We start from the raw sequence: 20,661 nt of genomic DNA, 5'->3' as shown, positions 1-20,661 counted from the left end.
CATATTTATTTGTTTTATTGAAAACCGACCTTGAGCTCAATAAAATTTTAAAATATTTTATATTAACGGTCAAAAACATTCCAAATTATAAAATATATATATATACTATATATATATACTATATATACCACCATATATATACTATATATACCACCGATCTGTATGATTTTTTCAGACAACAATATATGCTATATACGTAAGCATTCGTTGAAATTTGAAGCCTCTAGCTCTTAAAATAGGGCAGTAATTACGAAAAGTTTCTTATCTGAACAATCGGTTGTGGGGGATATATACTATATATACGACCGATCTCATCAATTTTTTCAGGCAACAATATGTGCAATATACGAAAGTATATGGTGATGTTTGGAGCTTCAAATTGTTAAATTGAGTAAGATATTACAAAAATCCTTTTTTTCTAAAAAATCGGTTGTATGGAGGATATATGCTATAGTGGTCCGATCCGGCCGGTTCCGACAAATGTCTAATCGGACACCCAAATACACCTGCTCACCAAATTTTATCAAGATAACTCAAAAATTGCGGGACGAGTTTGCATACAAACAGACAGACGGACAGACAGCCGACATGGCTAAATCAACTCAGTTCTTCATTCTGATTATTTCGGTTTACTTAATGGTGGGTCTATCTATTTTCCTTTAAGGACTTACAATTTTGGGTTTCTTGACGAAATTAATATACCATTTCATTTTCATGAAAGGTATAAAAATAGGTAGGTACTTTGTGTGAGGATGCAAAGTTTCTTGTGGTCTGCGTGTAAAAACTATGACTACGAATCACGTATTTCAACAATATATGACGTAAACGTAACTATTTGATGAAATGTTTTGAATTTTGAAGCTTCTTGCCGTAAAAAAGGGGCAAAAAAATACAGTTTAGATGGGGTATATAATATATGTACCACCGATCTCTATGTTTTTTTCAGACAACAATATATGCTACATACATAAGCATTTGGTGAAATTTGAAGCTTCTAGCTGTTAAAACGGGGCAGAAATTGCGCAAAGTTTCTTATCTGAACAATCGGTTGTATGAGATATATACTATGTATACACCTGATCTCAATGATTTTTTCAGACAACAATATATGCTATATACGTAAGCATTTGGTGAAATTTGAAGCTTCTAGCTGTTAAAACGGGGCAGAAATTGCGCAAAGTTTCTTATCTGAACAATCGGTTGTATGAGATATATACTATGTATACACCCGATCTCAATGATTTTTTCAGACATCAATATATGCTATACAGGTAAGCATTTGGTGAAATTTGAAGCTTCTAGCTGTTAAAATGGGGCCGAAATCGCAAAAAAAAATATATATATATATACTATATATACCATCATATATATATTATATATATCACCGATCTCTATGATTTTTTGACACAACAATTTATTCTATATACGTAAGCAATCGGTGAAATTTAAAGCTTATAGCTGTTAAAATGGGGTAGAAATTGCGAAAAGTTTCTTATCTGAACAATCGGTTGTATGAGATATATACTATATATACAACCGATCTCTATGATTTTTTCAGACAACAATATATGCCATATACGTAAGCGTTCGGTGAAATTTGAAGCTTCTAGCTGTTAAAATGGGGCTAAAATTGCGAAAATATATATATATACTATATATACCACCATATATATACTATATATACCACCGATCTGTATGATTTTTTCAGACAACAATATATGCTATATACGTAAGTATTTGTTGAAATTAGAAGCCTCTAGCTCCTAAAATAGGGCAGTAATTACGAAAAGTTTCTTATCTGAACAATCGGTTGTGGGGGATATATACTATATATACGACCGATCTCATCAATTTTTTCACGCAACAATATGTGCAATATACGAAAGTATATGGAGAAGTTTGAAGCTTCAATCTGTTAAATTGAGTAAGATATTACAAAAATCCTCTTTTTCTGAAAAATCGGTTGTATGGAGGATATATGCTATAGTGGTCCGATCTGGCCGGTTCCGACAAATGTCTAATCGGACACCCAAATACACCTGCTCACCAAATTTTATCAAGATATCTCAAAAATTGAGGGACTAGTTTGCATACAAACAGACAGACGGACAGAAGGACAGACAGACAGACGGACATGGCTAAATCAACTCAGCTCTTCATTCTGGTTATTTCGGTATACTTAATGGTGGGTCTATCTATTTTCCTTTAAGGACTTACAATTTTGGGTTTCGTGACGAAATTAATATACCATTTCATTTTCATGAAAGGTATAAAAAGTATACAAGGCGCGATATACCTCCGAAGAGATAGAGGCCGAGCTTCTCTTTTAATTTGTGCCATGCTTCTTTTTAATTCGTGTTACAATTTCACGGGAAGGTACCTGGATGCAAGTAGATGCATTTTCACTGAAAAGCTTTTCATAGCAGAAATACCCTCGGAGTATTTTCCAAACCACTGCTGAGGGGCGACATTGCTTAGAAACACTTTTTCCTAATTGAATTCTTCATTAATTTAAGGGCATATGTCCACCTTTGGGTCAAAATGCCATTTGCAGTGTATATTTTTGTATCAACGATATTATTGGGGACGGAAGTTTGTGTTTACTTTCACATTGGCTGATTTCATGGCCGTTTTTTTGTATCGGTGGAACAATTTGAAAATGTGGGTACGTTCACTTTTATAATAAACGAATCAATTGATAAAAAAAATTATTTTTTTTGATGCTGCTTTGCCCGGAACTTGAACCCCTGACCTTCGGTGTGGTAAGCGGGGCACGCTACCACCACACCATGGCAGCCGCCGTTCTCGAATTTTTCTTGTGAGGTATATATACTTAGAAAATACACCCACTCCCCCCCCCCCCCCCCCCCCCACACTAACATTGGGTTTCGGTACGCCCATGCGAAGACAAGCGCTCAGCGTTATACTTTTATGATCAAGAGCTCTCCTTTTACCAATAATATTGTAGAAAAGCTTGATTTTTCCTAGTCCAACTGGTTTTTTTAATGTAGCGATGGTCAGTGGCTCCTATGAACAAATGTACGTACCTACTTGTGTGAATTAGAGGTTTACGCCGATCACCTTATCGGCGGCGGCGGCGTAGGATCTATTATATACCGGCGGCGGCGGCGGCGTGGGCGGCGTGGGCGCCGGCATAGATTTTATGACGTTAACTGTTTTCTGTGAAAATGGGCGGAATCGGTTGATGCCACGCCCAGTTTTTATACACAGTCGTCCGTCTGTCCTTCCGCATGGCCGTTAACACGATAACTTGAGCAAAAATCGACATATCTTTAATGAACTTAGTTCACGTGCTTACTTGAACTCACTTTATCTTGGTATGAAAAATGAACGAAATCCGACTATGACCACGCCCACTTTTTCGATATTGAAAATTACGAAAAATGAAAAAAATGCCATAATTCTATACCAAATACGAAAAAAGGGATGAAACATGGTAAGGTAATTGGATTGTTTTATTGACGCGAAATATAACTTTAGAAAAAACTTTATAAAATGGTTGTGACACCTACCATATTAAGTAGAAGAAAATGAAAAAGTTCTGCAGGGCGAAATAAAAAACCCTTAAAATCTTGGCAGGTATTACATATATAAATAAATTAGTGGTATCCAACAGATAATGTTCTGGGTCACCCTGGTCCACATTTTGGTCGATATCTGGAAAACGCCTTCACATATACAACTACCACCACTCCCTTTTAAAACCTTCATTAATACCTTTCGTTTGATACCCATATTGTACAAACGCATTCTAGAGTCACCCCTAGTCCACCTTTATGGCGATATCTCGAAAAGGCGTCCACCTATAGAACTAAGGCAAACTACCTTTTAAAATGCTCATTAACCCCTTTCATTTGATACCCATATCGTACAAACGCATTCTAGAGTCACCCCTGGTCCACCTTTATGGCGATATCTCGAAACGGCGTCCACCTATGGAACTAAGCCCCACGCCCTTTTAAAGTACTCATTAACACCTTTCATTTGATACCCATATCGTACAAACAAATTCTAGAGTCACCCCTGGTCCACCTTTATGGCGATATCTCGAAACGGCGTCCACCTATGGATACAAATTATATGAAGAAAAAGTGTACATTTTAAAACTCACAGTTACTGAATAGGGCCCCTGGTCCACTTTTATGGCGATATTTCGAAACGGCATTCACCTATAGAACTAAGGCCCACTCCCTTTTAAAATACTCATTCACACCTTTCGTTTGATGCCCATATTGTACAAACAAATTCTAGGGTCACCCCTGGTCCACCTTTATGGCGATATCTCGAAACGGCGTCCACCTATGGAACTAAGGATTACTCCCTTTTAAAATACTCATTAACACCTTTCATTTGATACCCATATCGTACAAACGCATTCTAGAGTCAACCCTGATCCACCTTTATGGCTATATCCCTAAATGGCGTCCACCTATAGAACTATGGCCCACTCCCTCATAAAATACTCTTTAATGCCTTTCATTTGATACGCATGTCCTACATACACATTCCAGGGTTTCCCTCGGTTCATTTTCCTACATAGGTATTTTCCCTTATGTTGTCACCATAGCTCTCAACTGAGTATGTAATGTTCGGTTGCACCCGAACTTAACCTTCCTTACTTGTTTTTAAATAACTTTTGAACAGTTAGAAAGAGTTAAATTTCGCAATTAGTTTCTTATAACTGGCAGTGATGGTCATCCGTTGACAGCACTTTCGACCATATCCGACCAATTTTCGACATGAACAATAAATGGCCTAAACAGTCTAAACGAGTAGAAAATATAGTAACGCGCCGGACGCCGCCGCCACCGCGCCGATAATTTTGACATTCGGCGGCAGCGTGCGAAATATGACCCTAATCGGCGGCGTATATCTCTAGTGTGAATGCAGGTGCCCACGTTGTTTTATATGTATATATGTATAAATACGTGTTGTAACGAATTTACTTGCAAATCCTCTTATTTGCCCTTCTGCTAAGTTCGAATCACTAAACTGTTGAATAAATGACTCAAATATCGAATAATGGAAAAATGGCCTTTATTAAAGTACTTCACAATAACCATTATACTTTGCAACTAGATGGCTTAATAACCAAACTGATTGATAGCTCAAATGAAAACTCTACTATTGCCCGACATTTGCGTGCTTAATCAATAACTGCTTGATAGCTCAAAACAAACTGAATTCCAGCGCCTCTACATTTGCTGCCTTTTATACTCTCTGATTTCAACGTTCGCATCTTCTAGGCGCTTCCATTTCCAGAATCTACTAGATGCCATCAGCTCTCAAACTTCTCAGCTGTAACTACAATTGCACGATTTTATAGCTTCTCTCATTGCATACTTTCAGGAGTATCTCAGATATATGCATGTGTTTGTGCATTGGTTCTCCGCTGCTCGTATACGTACATGGTACATATGTGTAGACGCAATTATTGTTTTGTTTATGTAGATACATAATGATTGATCTATGGATGTGCATGATATCACTTTTAGCATCGGCTTAGAGATAGCAGCACCCCTTAGTTTTGCTAATATTCATAACACTGCCCTCCACCTAAGGATCGTCCCGATTAGACAAATCTCCGGATCTAAACGTTGCCAGCCTTTCCAAATGGACCACTTTCATTTTGGTTCGTGGTTTACCGATGGTTTGTATGCGGTTCACTACATCGTTGATCCGTTTTACAACTTTGTATGGGCCTTCCCAATTACACTGCAAACAAACCTTTTTACGTTGTGGGTTGTATAACAGCACAAAATCTCCTTCCTGAAAACCTTCCGAATTAATTGCTTTATCGTATCTGGCTTTCATCTTGTTACTCATAATCTTTGTTCGTTGCCTTATCAGATCATTTTTTTCTCTTAGCTCTTCTTCCAAATCACTAGTGGATTTCTTAACATTTCTCTCCGCATTGGCATCTATCCAAAACTTCAAATCAGCTGACAGTCTAAGGTCATTGCCAAAAATTACTTTTGTAGGGGTTTGGCCCGTTGTCTCATGCACTGCTGATCGGTAAGCCAGAATAATGGCATGCGGGTATCCCACTCTTTATGGTACTTGTCTAATACTTTCCTTAAGTGCTCCTCCAATGTCCTATTGAATCGTTCTACCATACCATCGGATTGAGGATGCAATTCAGTTGTCCGTGTTTTTCGAATGCCCAATGATTTACACATTTCCTGGAACACAGCTGATTCGAAATCCCTGCCTTGGTCAGAATGTAACTCCATTGGTACACCATACCTTGCAACCCAATTGTTTATAAACACTTCTGCTACCGTTTCCGCTTCTTGATTTGGGATTGGGTATACCTCTGGCAATTTGCTGAAATAATCCATAACTACCAGTACATATTTGTTTCCGCCGTTGCTAGTAGGAAATGGACCGGCGACATCCATAGCGATCCTTTCAAATGGCGCACCTGAGGTATATTGCTTCATCTGGCCATGACTTCGGGTTCTGGGCCTTTTCGCTCTGCTGCAAACCTCGCAGTTCGCAATCCACTCAGTGACCGGCTGACGGCAACCAACCCAATAGAATCTCTGTTTAATCTTCTCGAGCGTCTTCGTGATTGCAAGATGACTTCCGCTTGGACCATTATGCAGCTCGCTGAGCACGTCAGGAATCCTCTTTCTGGGAACAAATATCAGTTTCTTCATGCATTTACCATCCTCACTCCCCATACTCGATTAAGGCAACCAGATATCAATTCTAAACTGTTCCACTGTGCCCAATATGAATTCGCAATGGGACTCTCTGCTGACATCTCTTCTCTGTTTGGTCTTTCGTTTCGTTCGAGCCCTTGCATAACACGTGACAGATCTGTATCTTCTAGCTGACACTTTCTTAGCTGTTCCTTGTCCCATTCATCTGTACATGTTATAGTCATTAGCCGGACATCTATAATGTCTTCTTTAGCCTCGGCTTTTGAACAGTGCTTGCATTCCAAACTACATGGTCTTCGTGACATTGCATCGGCATTTCCCTGGGTACTACCTGTTCGATGCTCAATGGAAAAGTCATAGCTTTGTAGTCGCTCGATCCACCGTGCCAATTGTCCTTCCGGATTACGGAACTGCAGAAGCCATTTCAACGCTGCGTGATCTGTCCGGACACGGAATCGCTGGCCGTAGACGAATTTTTGAAAATGTTTAATGCACTCTACCAATGCCAACAGCGGATATGCCAACATTGGGGCAGTGCACAAACGCTCTTTCAATGTTTGGAAAGCTACTTCTTGCTCCTTCTTCCATTCAAAAGCTTTATTTTTTCTTGTTAGCTCGTGGAGACTATGGGCTACGCTGGCAAAATTTGGTACAAATCGGCGGTAATATGTGCACAGCCCAAGGAAACTTCTTAATTCATGCAGATTCTGTGGTCTTGGCCAATCCTTTACTGCCTCTATCTTTTCATTCGCTGTACGGATACCTTGTGACCCAAATAATTTACTTCCTTTTTAAACAGCGTACACTTTTTGGGACTTAACTTCAGACCAGCGCCAGCTATTCTCTGGAAACCTTCCTCCAAATTCTTAAGATGATCATCAACGTTCTTCCCCAATACGATGATGTCGTCCAGGTACACCAAGCATGTTTTCCAATGTAGTCCTTTCAGTACCTGGTCCATGAGTTTCTCAAAAGTAGCTGGTGCATTACAAAGTCAAAAAGGCATCACTGTAAATTGCCAAAGACCATCACCGACACTGAAGGCTGTTTTCTCTTTATCTTCCTCCTTCACCTCCACTTGCCAGTAGCCGCTTTTCAAGTCCAGCGTGGAAAACCATTTCGTACCAGATAGCGAGTCCAGAGTGTCGTCAATTCTTGGCATGGGTAGCTATCCTTTTTCGTTACGTCATTCAACTTCCGGTAGTCCACGCAAAACCTCATTTTTCCATCCTTCTTCTTTACAAGTACTACCGGTGAGCTCCATGGACTAGCTGATGGTTCGATGACGCCGCTGTCGCTCATTTCTTGTATGATTTGACTCACAAATTCCCGCTTCGCCAGTGAAACATGGGTAGCTATCCTTTTTCGTTACGTCATTCAACTTCCGGTAGTCCACGCAAAACCTCATTTTTCTATCCTTCTTCTTTACAAGTACTACCGGTGAGCTCCATGGACTAGCTGATGGTTCGATGACGCCGCTGTCGCTCATTTCTTTTATGATTTGACTCACAACTTCTCGCTTCGCCAGTGGAACACTACGTGGAGCTTGACGGATCGGCCTCGCATCTCCAGTGTCAATTTGATGTTTCACAACATTGGTGCGGCCTGGTTTGGAACCATCCTGGTCAAATATGTTCGCGTACTTTAGGAGCAGTTGCTTCGCCTTTCTCTGATAATCTTAATCTAGCCCCTCCGTCCATGCCGTGATGTCATTTGAAAGATCAGTCTTGCTAGTTGAAACGTTTTCCTGGAACTGTTCACAGTTAATAACTACCTCAACCTCTTGGCATCTTCCCAATATAGCTCCTTTTGTCAGTTTGAGTGGTGACTTGAACTCATTGAGTACTCTTACCGGAATACGTCCATCTTGTTTTGTCATAGCCAGGTTTTTCCTACAAATATGTTTGGTGTTGATTTGTTGGCTGCTTCGACAAACCACAATTTGTTTGTCCCACAATCTCCATCAACCTTTGCCCAGATGACTGCTTCGGATTTTGGTGGTATTTGCTGACTCTCTTCCACCAGCACTCGTTTACTGCTGTAGCCTCTCTCGTAGCCTAAATTAAGTGGTACATCCATGTTCTTATATCGCATCATCTTGCTTTGCATATCGATTTTGATGCCTTGGTTGATTAACAAGTCCACTCCAATTATGATTTCATCAACAATACCTGCCACTATAAAATTGTGTACTACCGTGACGTTCCCAATTGCGACTTCACATGCTACTTCACCTAGAACCGTGGTGTCTTCTCCAGTGGCTGTACGCAATCTTGCTCCATGCAATGGTCTTATCTTCTTGTTGACTAAATCCGCTCGAATGATGGAATGAGATGCACCCGTATCTATAGTCAGTAAACGTTCCTTTCCATCCACATGTCCTCCGACAGTAAGATTGTTTGACCTTCTTCCAATTTGCGAGATAGAGATTATGGGGCATTCAATTGAGGGAGACAGCTGTCGCCCCTTGCGGTTGACTCGCTTTAGTTTAACGATTGAGTGGACTTAGAGAGTTGCTCATCTCCTTCAGCTCTGCGTTTACGGCCACCCACATTGTTGGAGCTATTGGGACCGGTGCTGCAATGTCGTGCAATATGACCTGGGTTGCCGCACTTGAAACATTTAATAACTCCGGCATTTTTCTGTTGTGATCCCTTCAGTGCTTCCAAAATTGTGTCTACCCATTCTGGCCTTTCTACTTCCACACGATGAGCCTTATATGCTGGTTTACTCAATAGGGAGGCAGTTTCTTGAGTCAATGCATGTGATACCGTTTCAGCAAATGTCAGCTTTGGGTTTGTGTATGTCGCTCGCTTCGTTTCTACGTCCCGTATGCCATTTATAAAACTCTGGATTTTTACCCTCTCGGTGTACTCCACGGGTGCGTCTGCATTTGCCAAATGTGCCAACCTTTCAACATCCGAGGCAAACTCCTGCAAAGTCTCATTCGCTCTTTGGTGACGGTCTTGCAACTCAATTTGGAATATCTGTTTTCTATGCTTGCTTCCATAACGTCTCTCGACAGCGGCCATCAGTGCTTCATAGCTGTTCCGTTCGTACTCTGGAATAGTCTGTAAGGTTTCGGCAGCTGGTCCTTTCAATGCTACAAAGAGTGCAGCAACTTTATCTTCAACATTCCAGTTGTTAACTGCTGCGGTCTTCTCAAACTGTAGCTTAAACATCTGGAAAGGAACAGAACCGTCAAAGGATGGTGTTTTTACCTTTGGATTACTCGCTGAAACTGCTGGGCGATTTAGTTGCAACTCCTGTATACGATCTTTCAAAGCATCCATCTCGGCCTCCAATTTATCTTGTCGTTCACTAAAAGAGCTGCGATGAGACTTTTGTTTCCTGTGACTCCAGCTTCGTTGAGATGCGCTCTTCCTGTGCTTCGAGTTGTAATGTTATGCGTGCCTCTTGCTCTTTTAATTGTTCTGCAATTTGTGACGCCATGTATGTTTTCTGTTCATCCAATTGTGCTTCAATCTTCGATGGGATGCGTGTCTCCTGCGATTCCAGTTGGGATGACATTTGTGACGACATTTCTGAAATACGCGTTTCTTGTGCTTCGATCTTTGATGTTATTCGTGTCTCTTGGGATTCTATCTTGGATGTTATACGGTTCTCCTGGGATTCTAGTTGAGATGCCATATATGTCTTCTGTTCTTCCAGTTGAAATGACATTTGCGACGACATTGATGTTACTGTCGATGTTTGTGCAGATATTGCAGCCAATATCATGATCAAGTCTGTGCTCGTAACTGTCTGCGATGTTTCATTTTTCTCTTCAATTTTTGTTGTTGTCTCGTTCCCATCAGGACAAATACATACTCGTCCACATCAATTCCTTGCGACTCCATTACCTCTCGTAGCCGTGCTTGAAGTTCGATCTTATTGGCGTTTGTATTCAATCCACGGCTCTCCAACTCTTTCTTCAGTTGCTGGATCCTCAACTCACTCAACTTTGCCATGTCCTTGTTGTCTTCTGGAATTTATTCAACAATTCCTCTTCTGACACCAATTGTAGCGAATTTACTTGCAAATCCCCTTATTTGCCCTTCTGCTAAGTTCGAATCACTAAGCTGTTGAGTAAATGACGCAAATATTGAATAATGGAAAAATGGCCTTTATTAAAGTAATTCACAATAACACTTATAATTTGCAACTAGATGGCTTAATAACCAAACTGATTGATAGCTCAAATGAAAACTCTACTATTGCCCCACAGATTGCGTGCTTAGTCAATAACTGCTTGATAGCTCAAAACAAACTGAATTCCAGTGCCTCTAAATTTGCTGCCTTTTATACTCTCTGATTTCAACGTTCGCATCTTCTAGGCGCTTCCAATTCCAGAATCTACTAGATGCCATCAGCTCTCAAACTTCTCAGCTGTAACTACAATTGCACGATTTTATAGCTTCTCTCATTGTAAACTTTCAGGAGTATCTCAGATATATGCATGTGTTTGTGCATTGGTTCTCCGCGGCTCGTATACGTACATGGTACATATGTGTGGACGTAATTATTGTTTTGTTTATGTAGATACATAATGATTGATCTATGGATGTGCATGATATCACTGTTTAGCATCGGCTTAGAGATAGCAGCACCCCTTAGTTTTGCTAATATTCGTAACAGTATGTATAAATTTAAGATTGTAAGGTCCCATTTAAAAGTTACGGTGTATTATTATTATTATGTGTAAAACCTAATAGTTGGTCTATATCTCGAACCCTTAGGAATCGCAGCCAGTTTTAATTCATTTCAGCTACTTTCACAATTCCTTTAAGGAATGGGATGGCAAATTCAAAAGTTCTCTTGCAATTCCTCGTTATGTAATTGAAAAAAATTTAAATATTTTCGAAAGTACTGGGACAGAACCAAACCTACATATTTACAAACAAGTTTTTTTTTTTTCAATTTCAAATTACTTTTCACTCAAAATATATAGATGGCGCTGCTTGCTAGTTTTATGAGGTTTCATACGTCTTTCCAATTTTAATTTTTGAACATAAGAGAATGACAGGTTTTCGCATTCATTTAAGGGTTTCAAGATACTAAGATGTAAACCAACTTGCGCAATTATTTTAGAAAAAAAAAATATTTTTTTTGGTTTTCGTCGCTAATGATTCATTCTGAAATTATAATTTTTAGCAGGCTTTAAAAGAAAACCGAGCGTCAGTTAACCTAAAGGTTGTAATGAAGTCATGTGCAAGAGATAACAAATATATATGTATGTGGGAAAAATCAGTCTTTATAAAATATCTCACTTACCTTGTGATATTCTTGTACAAATATTGTAATCATCGCCTGTATGGAAGCTGCTCGAACTGCATGCAAAGCTAAGTGATTTCCATTTCTCAAATTCAGTTGTAGTGATGCAGGACGCGGTAAAGTGACTGCATTCTGGACTTCACTAAGCGATATGGACTGAACGACAATAAGGTAATCAGCGTCTCGTCGCGCTAAATATATTCCTTGATGAGATATGCCCATTATTGAGACGTCCGGGTACTGTGGGGCACCTTGCACAGCAAAAATACGCGCAAAATAGAGTGGCCAACTACGGGCCATATCGATAAGGTGACGTTTCACTATTGCTCGGACATTGTGACTATGTATTGACTCGATAGTTACGCCATGACTATTTAGCATGCTTAGCGCTACAGACTTCTCCTGTGGTGAAAGGCGCAAGCAAGGAGTTAATCCAAAAACGTCAGACACCACTTGTATAAATAACAAATCTAAAGCGACAGGCGGCCCAATTGCTTCGTTGGGATGGAATACTTCTTTGCGGACACGTAATTTCCATGGTACCCTGTTGTATGTAAAACAAGCAGTCGCCGGGCTTTTAATGGATGGTGGTGCTGGAACGGGTGCTGGTATAGATGGTAATGGCCATTCGTCACCTCCATCGGTTTCTTCATCACGGCGTGTACTTTGCGATTGGACAGTGGATGCAGAAGATTTCCGTTTACGTTCTTTTTCATATTTTTGTGCCATATGTGTACGGAATGTAACAGGAGCATTTGTGGAGGTCGATGTTATTGTTGTCGTTTGTTTATGCAAGGGCACCGATGTAGGCTGTGAGAGCTTACGCTCCCTTTGTACCGCTTTAGGAGCATCTCCACGTTCAATAGTGGCTGTAATTACTTTTGGCGGAGCAGGGTGATATACTTTATGACTCTCTTTTTCACGTTCCACCTGACGAATTTCATAAATACGCTCTCGTTTTTCTCGCTCTTTTTCCCTCTCTCGGTCGCTACCACTGGAAGAAGGTCCTTCAACTTCCGCACGGTCCCAAACGGATTCTGAGAAATCATCGCGGTCCCTTGACCGCGATCGCGATCTTGATCGTTCGCGCTCATTTTTAATTTCTTTTTTAAAACAGGTCTCGTAAACCATATCTAGTTTGGCCGCTTCAGCTCGTCCCCAAGAGTCGTATGTTTCTTTCGAATCATCGGAACCGTTCCAGTTATGGCGTGCACCAAATGTGTCACGATCTTGACGCTGTATAAATGCTGGAATATCTTTACCACTTTGTGTACGGAATAGAACGGCTTCTACTTCCAATTCTTGTGAAGTGGGTGGAGACTTTTGTGCTGGTGGTGGTGCGGGCGGAGCGCTTGTTGGGGGTCTTATGGGCGGTGGAGGCGCCGGAACATTTGGTGCTGGCGGAACAACAGCGGGCCAAGTCGGAGGTGGAGAAAGTTTTCCCTCCATACGCTCTATTTGCGTACGAACCGAAGGCAAATCCTGAGCATGCTTGTCTTCCGTATTCATAAAATGTCCACTCAATTGTTGTTGCAGCATCAATTTTCTTGTATCCTCGAGCTTTGCTGGGGCTCTGTGCTCAGATTTTGTACTAACTGTTGACCGTACAGAGTGGCCAGCAGTAACTTGTTCTAGTCTTTGGCGCATTTCTGAGCTTAATTTAAGTTTTCCAACACTACCTGGCGGTGGACGCTCTGCACCGATCTCGAAACTCTTTTTGGAAATTTTAGTACTTAAAATCGTTTGTTGCTGCTGTTCAATTATTTCTTTATTAGACATTTTTCCACCTGTCGTTTCAATCTTCAATGTAGCTCGGACCATTTGGGCATGCATTGGTGCCATATTGGTAGTAGGAGATGGACTCTTGGATGTATCTATCTCAAACTCTTCCCATTCCATGGCAGAGCCAGTTAAAGAGCCATTGCTGCTGTGAAATTGAGATTGTGGTGTAGTTTTTCTCTGTGAGTGTCGCATCTTAAAGGCGAAAAAGTCTTCTTCTGTCTCAAACTGTGGCGCATCTTGTGGTGGAGGCCAACGCCACTTTCCTATTCGCACAGTTTTTGCACGACCATATGGATCGAGAAAATGTCGCGTCTCAGATGGATCTTTGGCTTCAATAGGTGGTGGCATCGGCGGAGGTGGTGGTGGGGGTATGACTGGCCCTCCAATTTCTGTTGAAGTTATTCTGTTGCGATTATCATTGTCAGAAAACTGAGATATTCGATTCTTAACACTTTGCTTACGTACATTGTTTTGGTTTGTTAGAGGTGAATTATTTACTTTTGTTGTGCCAATAGTGTTGGAATTACTGGATGGTTGAACAGTTGTTAGAGCAGGTACGAGTGGTGGCGAGGTTGTACCTGTAGGCGCATCCTGTTGGCTTAGTAATGTTTGAAGTGCCTGATTCTGAGCTAGCAATTGTTGTTGAATTTGCAAATTTTGTGCCATTGCAGATTGTAAAAACGCTCGTTGAACCTGTTGTTGGTATACATTGGGATCAGCATCAGATGGTATATTAATCATTTGCATTATATTATCGGCATTTGTAATTAGAGGACTTATTGGGCTGACGACAGGTGATGTGACAAAGGTGGCATTAGATGTAGATTGAGTATGCGTTGTGCCACCCCCCTTAATGATTTCTATTAACTCAGCTTGTTTTGTCAAAGTGTTCACAGCCTCATTAATGAAAATAGGCTTGAATAGTCCCGTTATGTACTCGTCTAAGTTATCTGTTGAGGGCGATTTCTCCTCTGCATTTCTTTTATCGCCACCACCCTTGATTTTTTCACAAAGAGCACCCTCGTTTGTTAACATATCCACTGAACTTTGCAAAATTTTTGGTGCCTCAAGAAAATCACAAATATCCGAAAGTAATGGGGAATTATCTTCAAATCTTTCCCCACCTCCTCTTATACTTGCAGCCAATGATCTCGCATCAGATAGTTCATCTAAAGAGCCATCTAATACAGGACTAAATAAATCATCAAGAAATTGATCAACATCAGAGGCCTGCGATGGTACACGCACTCTTCTTACATGAGAAGCTAATGATGGTGCTTCGCTTGTATCGGACATTGCTGAGGAACGAGTTGCATAATCAGATTTGTCTATTTGTCCATATTTACTGGAATGGGAACCAGCATGTGACCGACGACCAGCGTGCTGTGATTTTTGATATCGTGGTCCGGTTTCCTTTCCCATTGGAGCCAACCGTTCTGCAGAGTGATATCTTTCATTCAGACGACTTTCTGATAGTCCAAGATTTGTCAACGGCTCTGGATCAGGAGTAGTTGTATCGATGTCTGCAACATCTCCTGCTAATAGGTCATCTAGTGATTTAGAACGGGTTTTTTCTGGTTCAAAATATCGTTCGTTAAGTGCCGAATTTCTCGACAATATATCCCTTGATGTCTTTCTAACTGGTGGTTCAATTTGAGGTTCATGTATTGGAAATTCTCTCGTTGTAGTGCTTTTAGCTTTTGGTGGTTCAGGAGGGGGAACTTGTGGTCTCTTCAAGCTAGTTGGCTCCATATCAGGCATGTTAGCTCGAATAAACTTTGCTCCAGTTTTCATAAGATCACTGCGCAGTGCAGGAAATGCCGGGCATAATTCTTTTTGAGATATAAGATCTAAAACATAATCTAACCCGCATGAATCAGTAACTTGCTTTCCATCATCTAGAACAATAGTCCAGCCTCTATTTGATATACCAAGAGTTGAAATAGCCAATGATGCAGCTTCCTCACAAGTCGTCCATGAATCAATTGCCACAGTTTGTGAAACATCGTCTGGCATCGTCAAAGATACAGCAATATCTGATATTTTTGATATGGCCCGCCATTCAACCCACGATGGTACAAAACTTCGACATGTATTTGCTTGTGTATTACTAGAATGCCGTAAAATCTTTTTCAGTAAAAGCTCCCTCATAGAGGGTGGTGCATTGTCCATTATGAACTTCATTAAATATTTACTAAATGCCGGACCAGGTTGAAAGCATGAAAGGCAATGTGCCATTAACTGCCATATTCGTTGAGAGTAAGGCTCCTCAGCATTATACACTTGGTTACATAATTGAACAAGTATTTCGTCACGTAAACCACGGGATGACAAGCCCTTATGTACAATGTAATCGGATAACACTTTTTCCTTATTGCCATCAAGAGTTTTATCATTTGTCCAACGCAGAATCAACTTGAATACAGCCAAAGAATCTTGGAAATCTTGATCTCTTGAAGCAGCTCTCGTGAGGAGTGGTGTCGTTATCGGTTCTCGACGTGGTGATAAACGCAACCCATTGCAGTAGACGGAACTGAACTTTCCAAACGTGTATTGATCCAAATCTTCTGGAAGATCTCCAGCTACTGGGGGCCCTGGAACTGTCCCAACTACTTTAACAAGATGGCGATCACCATGTACTGGTGTCCATCCATCTATTTTTGAATATATGAAAGCCAATTCAGCTGGTATGTCCCAGTAGGCGACTTGACTACGCTCAATGTGCTCCTTTGCAGACTTTTTAGCCTCACGTTCCTTTTGTGCCTTTTGAGCTTCCAATCGTCTCTTGTGTTCTGCTTTAAGTTTAGCTGCCCTCTTCCGATCTTGCTTGCCACGCCATAGTGATTGCGCTTGAATTACACTCTTCTTCAATTGTGTGTACTTTTTCATTTCACGATGACTACGCCATTTAGACTGAATCTTTATGGCTGCCTTTTTCTTGCGGGCTATGTGGCGACGCACAAGCATACCCCGAACGTTCTTTTGTATAACAACTGCTGCCGCTTTTAGGCGATCCGAGCGACCACTTTCTAACATCCTGTGAAGCGCCTCTCGTAGAAATACTCGTGTGGCTCCTAATTGATAATCAGGTCCTTCTATGCCAGTGCGTGGAAGAGATTCTAATATAATACGACACAATTCACGATATGGTGTACCCCGAGGCAGAGGCGTTCGCAAAAGGTGACGGTAACGCTCAACAAAATGTTGAAACTTAAGACGCACTGGGTAACCCTTTTGTCTGATTTGAATGGTATCGAGCATGCCTAAATAACGCAGCTGTTGTAGTACGCAAGGCATATCCATTTTTAAAGCATGCTTATCATTGTTCGGCTTAATACAGCGCACGAACCAGGGATTGCAGCGACCCATAGATTGAAGGAGTTGTTGGAGTGAGTCCGAAAATCTTGCAGCAACAGTAGGAGTACGCGGCTTCATAGTAACAAACCGGCCATTACTACCCTTCGGAAGAGTTTTGCCAGAATCTCGTTGAGCTCTGAGCTGTTTCGTTAGGTCAACTACCAACTGAAGTTTGCTTGATGCCAAAAGCTCCAGCACATCACCTCTCAAAGCATCTCTGTTCTTATCCAAAAATCCATCTACACAATACCAAACTTGACCGGCATAGTGAGTAATACCGAATTCTTGTGCACCAATACGAGGACGAGAATATAATTCATTCAACGCATGATTATAATGACACTTTTCTAGGAAACTCATGTCTGTTGCACGTGGAAAGTTCGATTCATCGTCAAGCAAATGAAATATTCCTACAGGTTTTTTGGCCAATAAATGAATTACTGGCAGATTATCATCCCATGTAAGCGGCGTCCATTCGAGACGCTCTCTCGAGTACTCAGCTTGTTCCAATTTAAAAACATGTTTATTAAAATACAGTTGAAGATTTTCATTAGCGTAGTTTATGCATAATTGTTCGAAAGAATTCTCTGCCAAATCTTCGAAACCAAAAATGTCCAATATTGATATTCGATGAGCATCATGAGTGCCACCCTTTTGTACGATGGAATTTATGCGCGATACTAGCCAATTGAAGAGTCCTGCATATAAGGCTTTTGCAAATGCATCTCTGGAATCAAGCGCCTGATCAATACCAAGTGGTGTGTGCAAACGTTCTGAGCGTGCCTCTGTAATGCGACTAGTCAATGCTCTATGTAGTCCCTCGGCTGATATATGTAATAAATGAGCGGCCCATTTGATTTCAGCATCAGAACCAACTTCTACGCCTTCCTGGCCATGGCGTAATTGACGACGATGAAAGTAAATATTTCCTAAATGTAACACCGATGCCAGTACGCGTATAATACCCTCACGTTCGCCTTCCGAAACACCCAACACTTGCATAGCACTTTGAAGAGACTCCCAATCCACACGTCCTGACGCGCAATCGGCCGCACCTTGATTTAAATAAAAATACTTATCCGCCTCAAGCAAACCATATTTTGTCCGTTCAGTCTCAGACAAACCACCAAGCATTTCGTAGAACACATGATAGTTCCGTTCGCCGGGTGCTTGTGTTACAATACGTGATTTTTCCAATAGGTACTGTGTAATTTTTGCACCCACTATGGCGCCATTTTTAAAATAGACTTCCAGATATTTACCAAAACGTGAACTATTATCATTGCGCGCTGTACGTGCATTGCCGAAAGCCTCTAACAAGGGTGCTGCTTCTAGTATTTGTTCAGCAATAACTGCCGATGCTGAACCACCACCTGGCACCACAGCAGCTAAATATTGCATGACCAATTTTGTAGATTCAGTTTTTCCTGAACCTGATTCACCGGATATTACAACAACTTGAGGAGATGGTAAGGCAGCATGTGCAGCTGCGCCAATAGCAAACAAATGTGGCGGCATTGTACCCAAAGGTTTACCAGCATATTTTTTTGCTACTTCCAATCCGTACGAATCGGGAAACATTTTATATGGATTAACAGCTATCAAAATGCTGCCAGCAAATGTATATATAAGACCTTTGTCGTAACGTAAACGTAAATTCCATAGCAATGAAGCTTCGTGCAAATCCTCCAACATGGTCATATCCTCAACACCGCTAGTACCGAGATCTTGGCGTGGTCGTAGATTTCCCTCACCGGGTTGCAGTGCAAACGTTTGTGCCTTAAATGTATATTAAGATATTATTTATGAATTTTCTTAATTAATTTTGTACTCATTAAAACTAAAATTTAATACATATGCATGCATATTCGAGTGCGTATCAATAACTAGTTAGTAAATACAAACATGTTTAGCCAATATGTCGCTACATAGTGTAGACAATTTCTTTACATATTGCGGGTAGCGATTTTTTGATTTACGTTCCTGATCACGTTTCTGCTTTATTTGGAGTATTTGGAGCATTTGGGTATCTCCATCTGCAGAGTTAATGGTTTCAAGGCTTGGTGGACGTTGCCGGCGTAAAATGTGTGGTGATAGAATTGTAATCGAAGGTGATGGAGCAGGGCTGGGTGTAATAGAACCGCAACGTTGCCATGGCTCCAAATGAAAGCGTACAATGCGCATTCGAAAGTGTCCAGCTTTTTTTATTATAGCAAGCAACTTATTACTTTGAATGCTATCAAAAAATTAAACGCCAAATACAAAGCACACATCCACACGATACAATAACGGTCCAAAGAATGAACCGTTAGTTCATAACACACCGAGCAAAACCACTAAAAGAGACAGCGAGCAACCAGCAAATATTCACCATACTCCAATGTCTTGCCATTCATCCCAGTTTCAAAGTAACAACAAAAGTACGTACGTACGTATGCATTAATTGACTGTCCAAGATATGGCGAGAAAACAAGTTGTAATGAGTGGATGATTTGTGGTGTGGTGTATGTGCAGCTGCTGCACAACAGTTCTGTCTGCATCACGCATAGGCTTTTCTTGTTCTGTGGTCTTGTCAAACTACATGAACAGGCAATTGGTTTTCCCCTGCAGTTTCTTCACAACTAGAGATTTCTCAGTTGCAAGTGCGAGCATTGCTTAACAAGGAGTTTGTAGTACTATCAGATAAATTCGGCATACATACAGCGTAACTACTTTAGGAGGGGTTTCTGAAATATGTATAGCGGAATAATTTTTAAATGCAAGATTTTTGAAGATCAAAATTCATTTCAAATCAATGGATTTTGAAGAAACAAACAACGAAGCTACAGCTGCAGCTAATAAATAATAATCTGAACCAAGGCTTGAATATTTGTCTGTTTATGGAGGTAGAATGTAAGCAAAACTTTCCAAAACGAATATTGACAAACAGTTTGAAAAAATGTATTCTTCCCATATATGTAATACTCCTATATTGCTAATAGAAAATGCTCGCAATGCGTTTTCAATTCGAAATCAAACAAGAGAGGCTATAAAATTTTTGTGATTGTAGCCAAATAAGTGTGACAAGACAAAATTTAAATTTAGATACATTCGATTATTGAATACAAAAATAAAAACGTTTAAACAGCAATATATCGGCACTCTGACGTTTCGGAATGTACCTAGCCCTTTGTAGCAATATAGGAGTATTACATATATGATTTTTCCATTGTAAAACTTTTCGTATTTCTAAACAAAGTATTTTAAAGTCGTGTAGAAGTGAATTCGAATGTTAAAAAAATAAAGGAATTAAACCCGGTTACTTTGCAAGGAGTCGTAAATATATGCCTCTATTGAAAAAGATAAGAACAAAATTACAACAGGTAAAATAATAACAATAAAAGGAGCGGATCAGAAAAATTAACAATTTTTTGTTTAATTCCATTAACCGAGTATTCGCTTTTAGATTTTTGTCGTTTATTTATCGGATTTCACTATTTCAATAGTTAATTTAGTTAGGTTATTCGAAAAATCGCAACTCAACCAACGATTATTCGATTTTCGAAGTGTTCAAAAATTA

At 40.4% G+C, this 20,661-nt stretch overlaps 1 protein-coding gene across 5 annotated transcripts in view; it reads right to left on the bottom strand.

The window, feature by feature from the left end:
- Positions 1-20,661, bottom strand: part of Myo10A (Myosin 10A) — a 177,791-nt gene that overhangs the window by 61,278 nt on the left and 95,852 nt on the right. For all 5 annotated transcript variants that reach the window (XM_067779243.1, XM_067779240.1, XM_067779244.1 and 2 more), the window contains exon 3: positions 11,964-18,881. In XM_067779243.1, coding sequence (XP_067635344.1) covers positions 11,964-18,881 — 6,918 coding nt within the window. The remainder of the gene's footprint in view (positions 1-11,963; positions 18,882-20,661) is intronic.

This window comes from Eurosta solidaginis, chromosome 4 (assembly GCF_040869045.1).
Source record: "Eurosta solidaginis isolate ZX-2024a chromosome 4, ASM4086904v1, whole genome shotgun sequence".
Classification (NCBI taxonomy): Eukaryota; Metazoa; Arthropoda; class Insecta; order Diptera; family Tephritidae; genus Eurosta; species Eurosta solidaginis.
The sequence above is the reverse complement of the archived record's forward strand: the minus strand, read 5'-3'. Positions and strand labels throughout refer to the sequence as shown.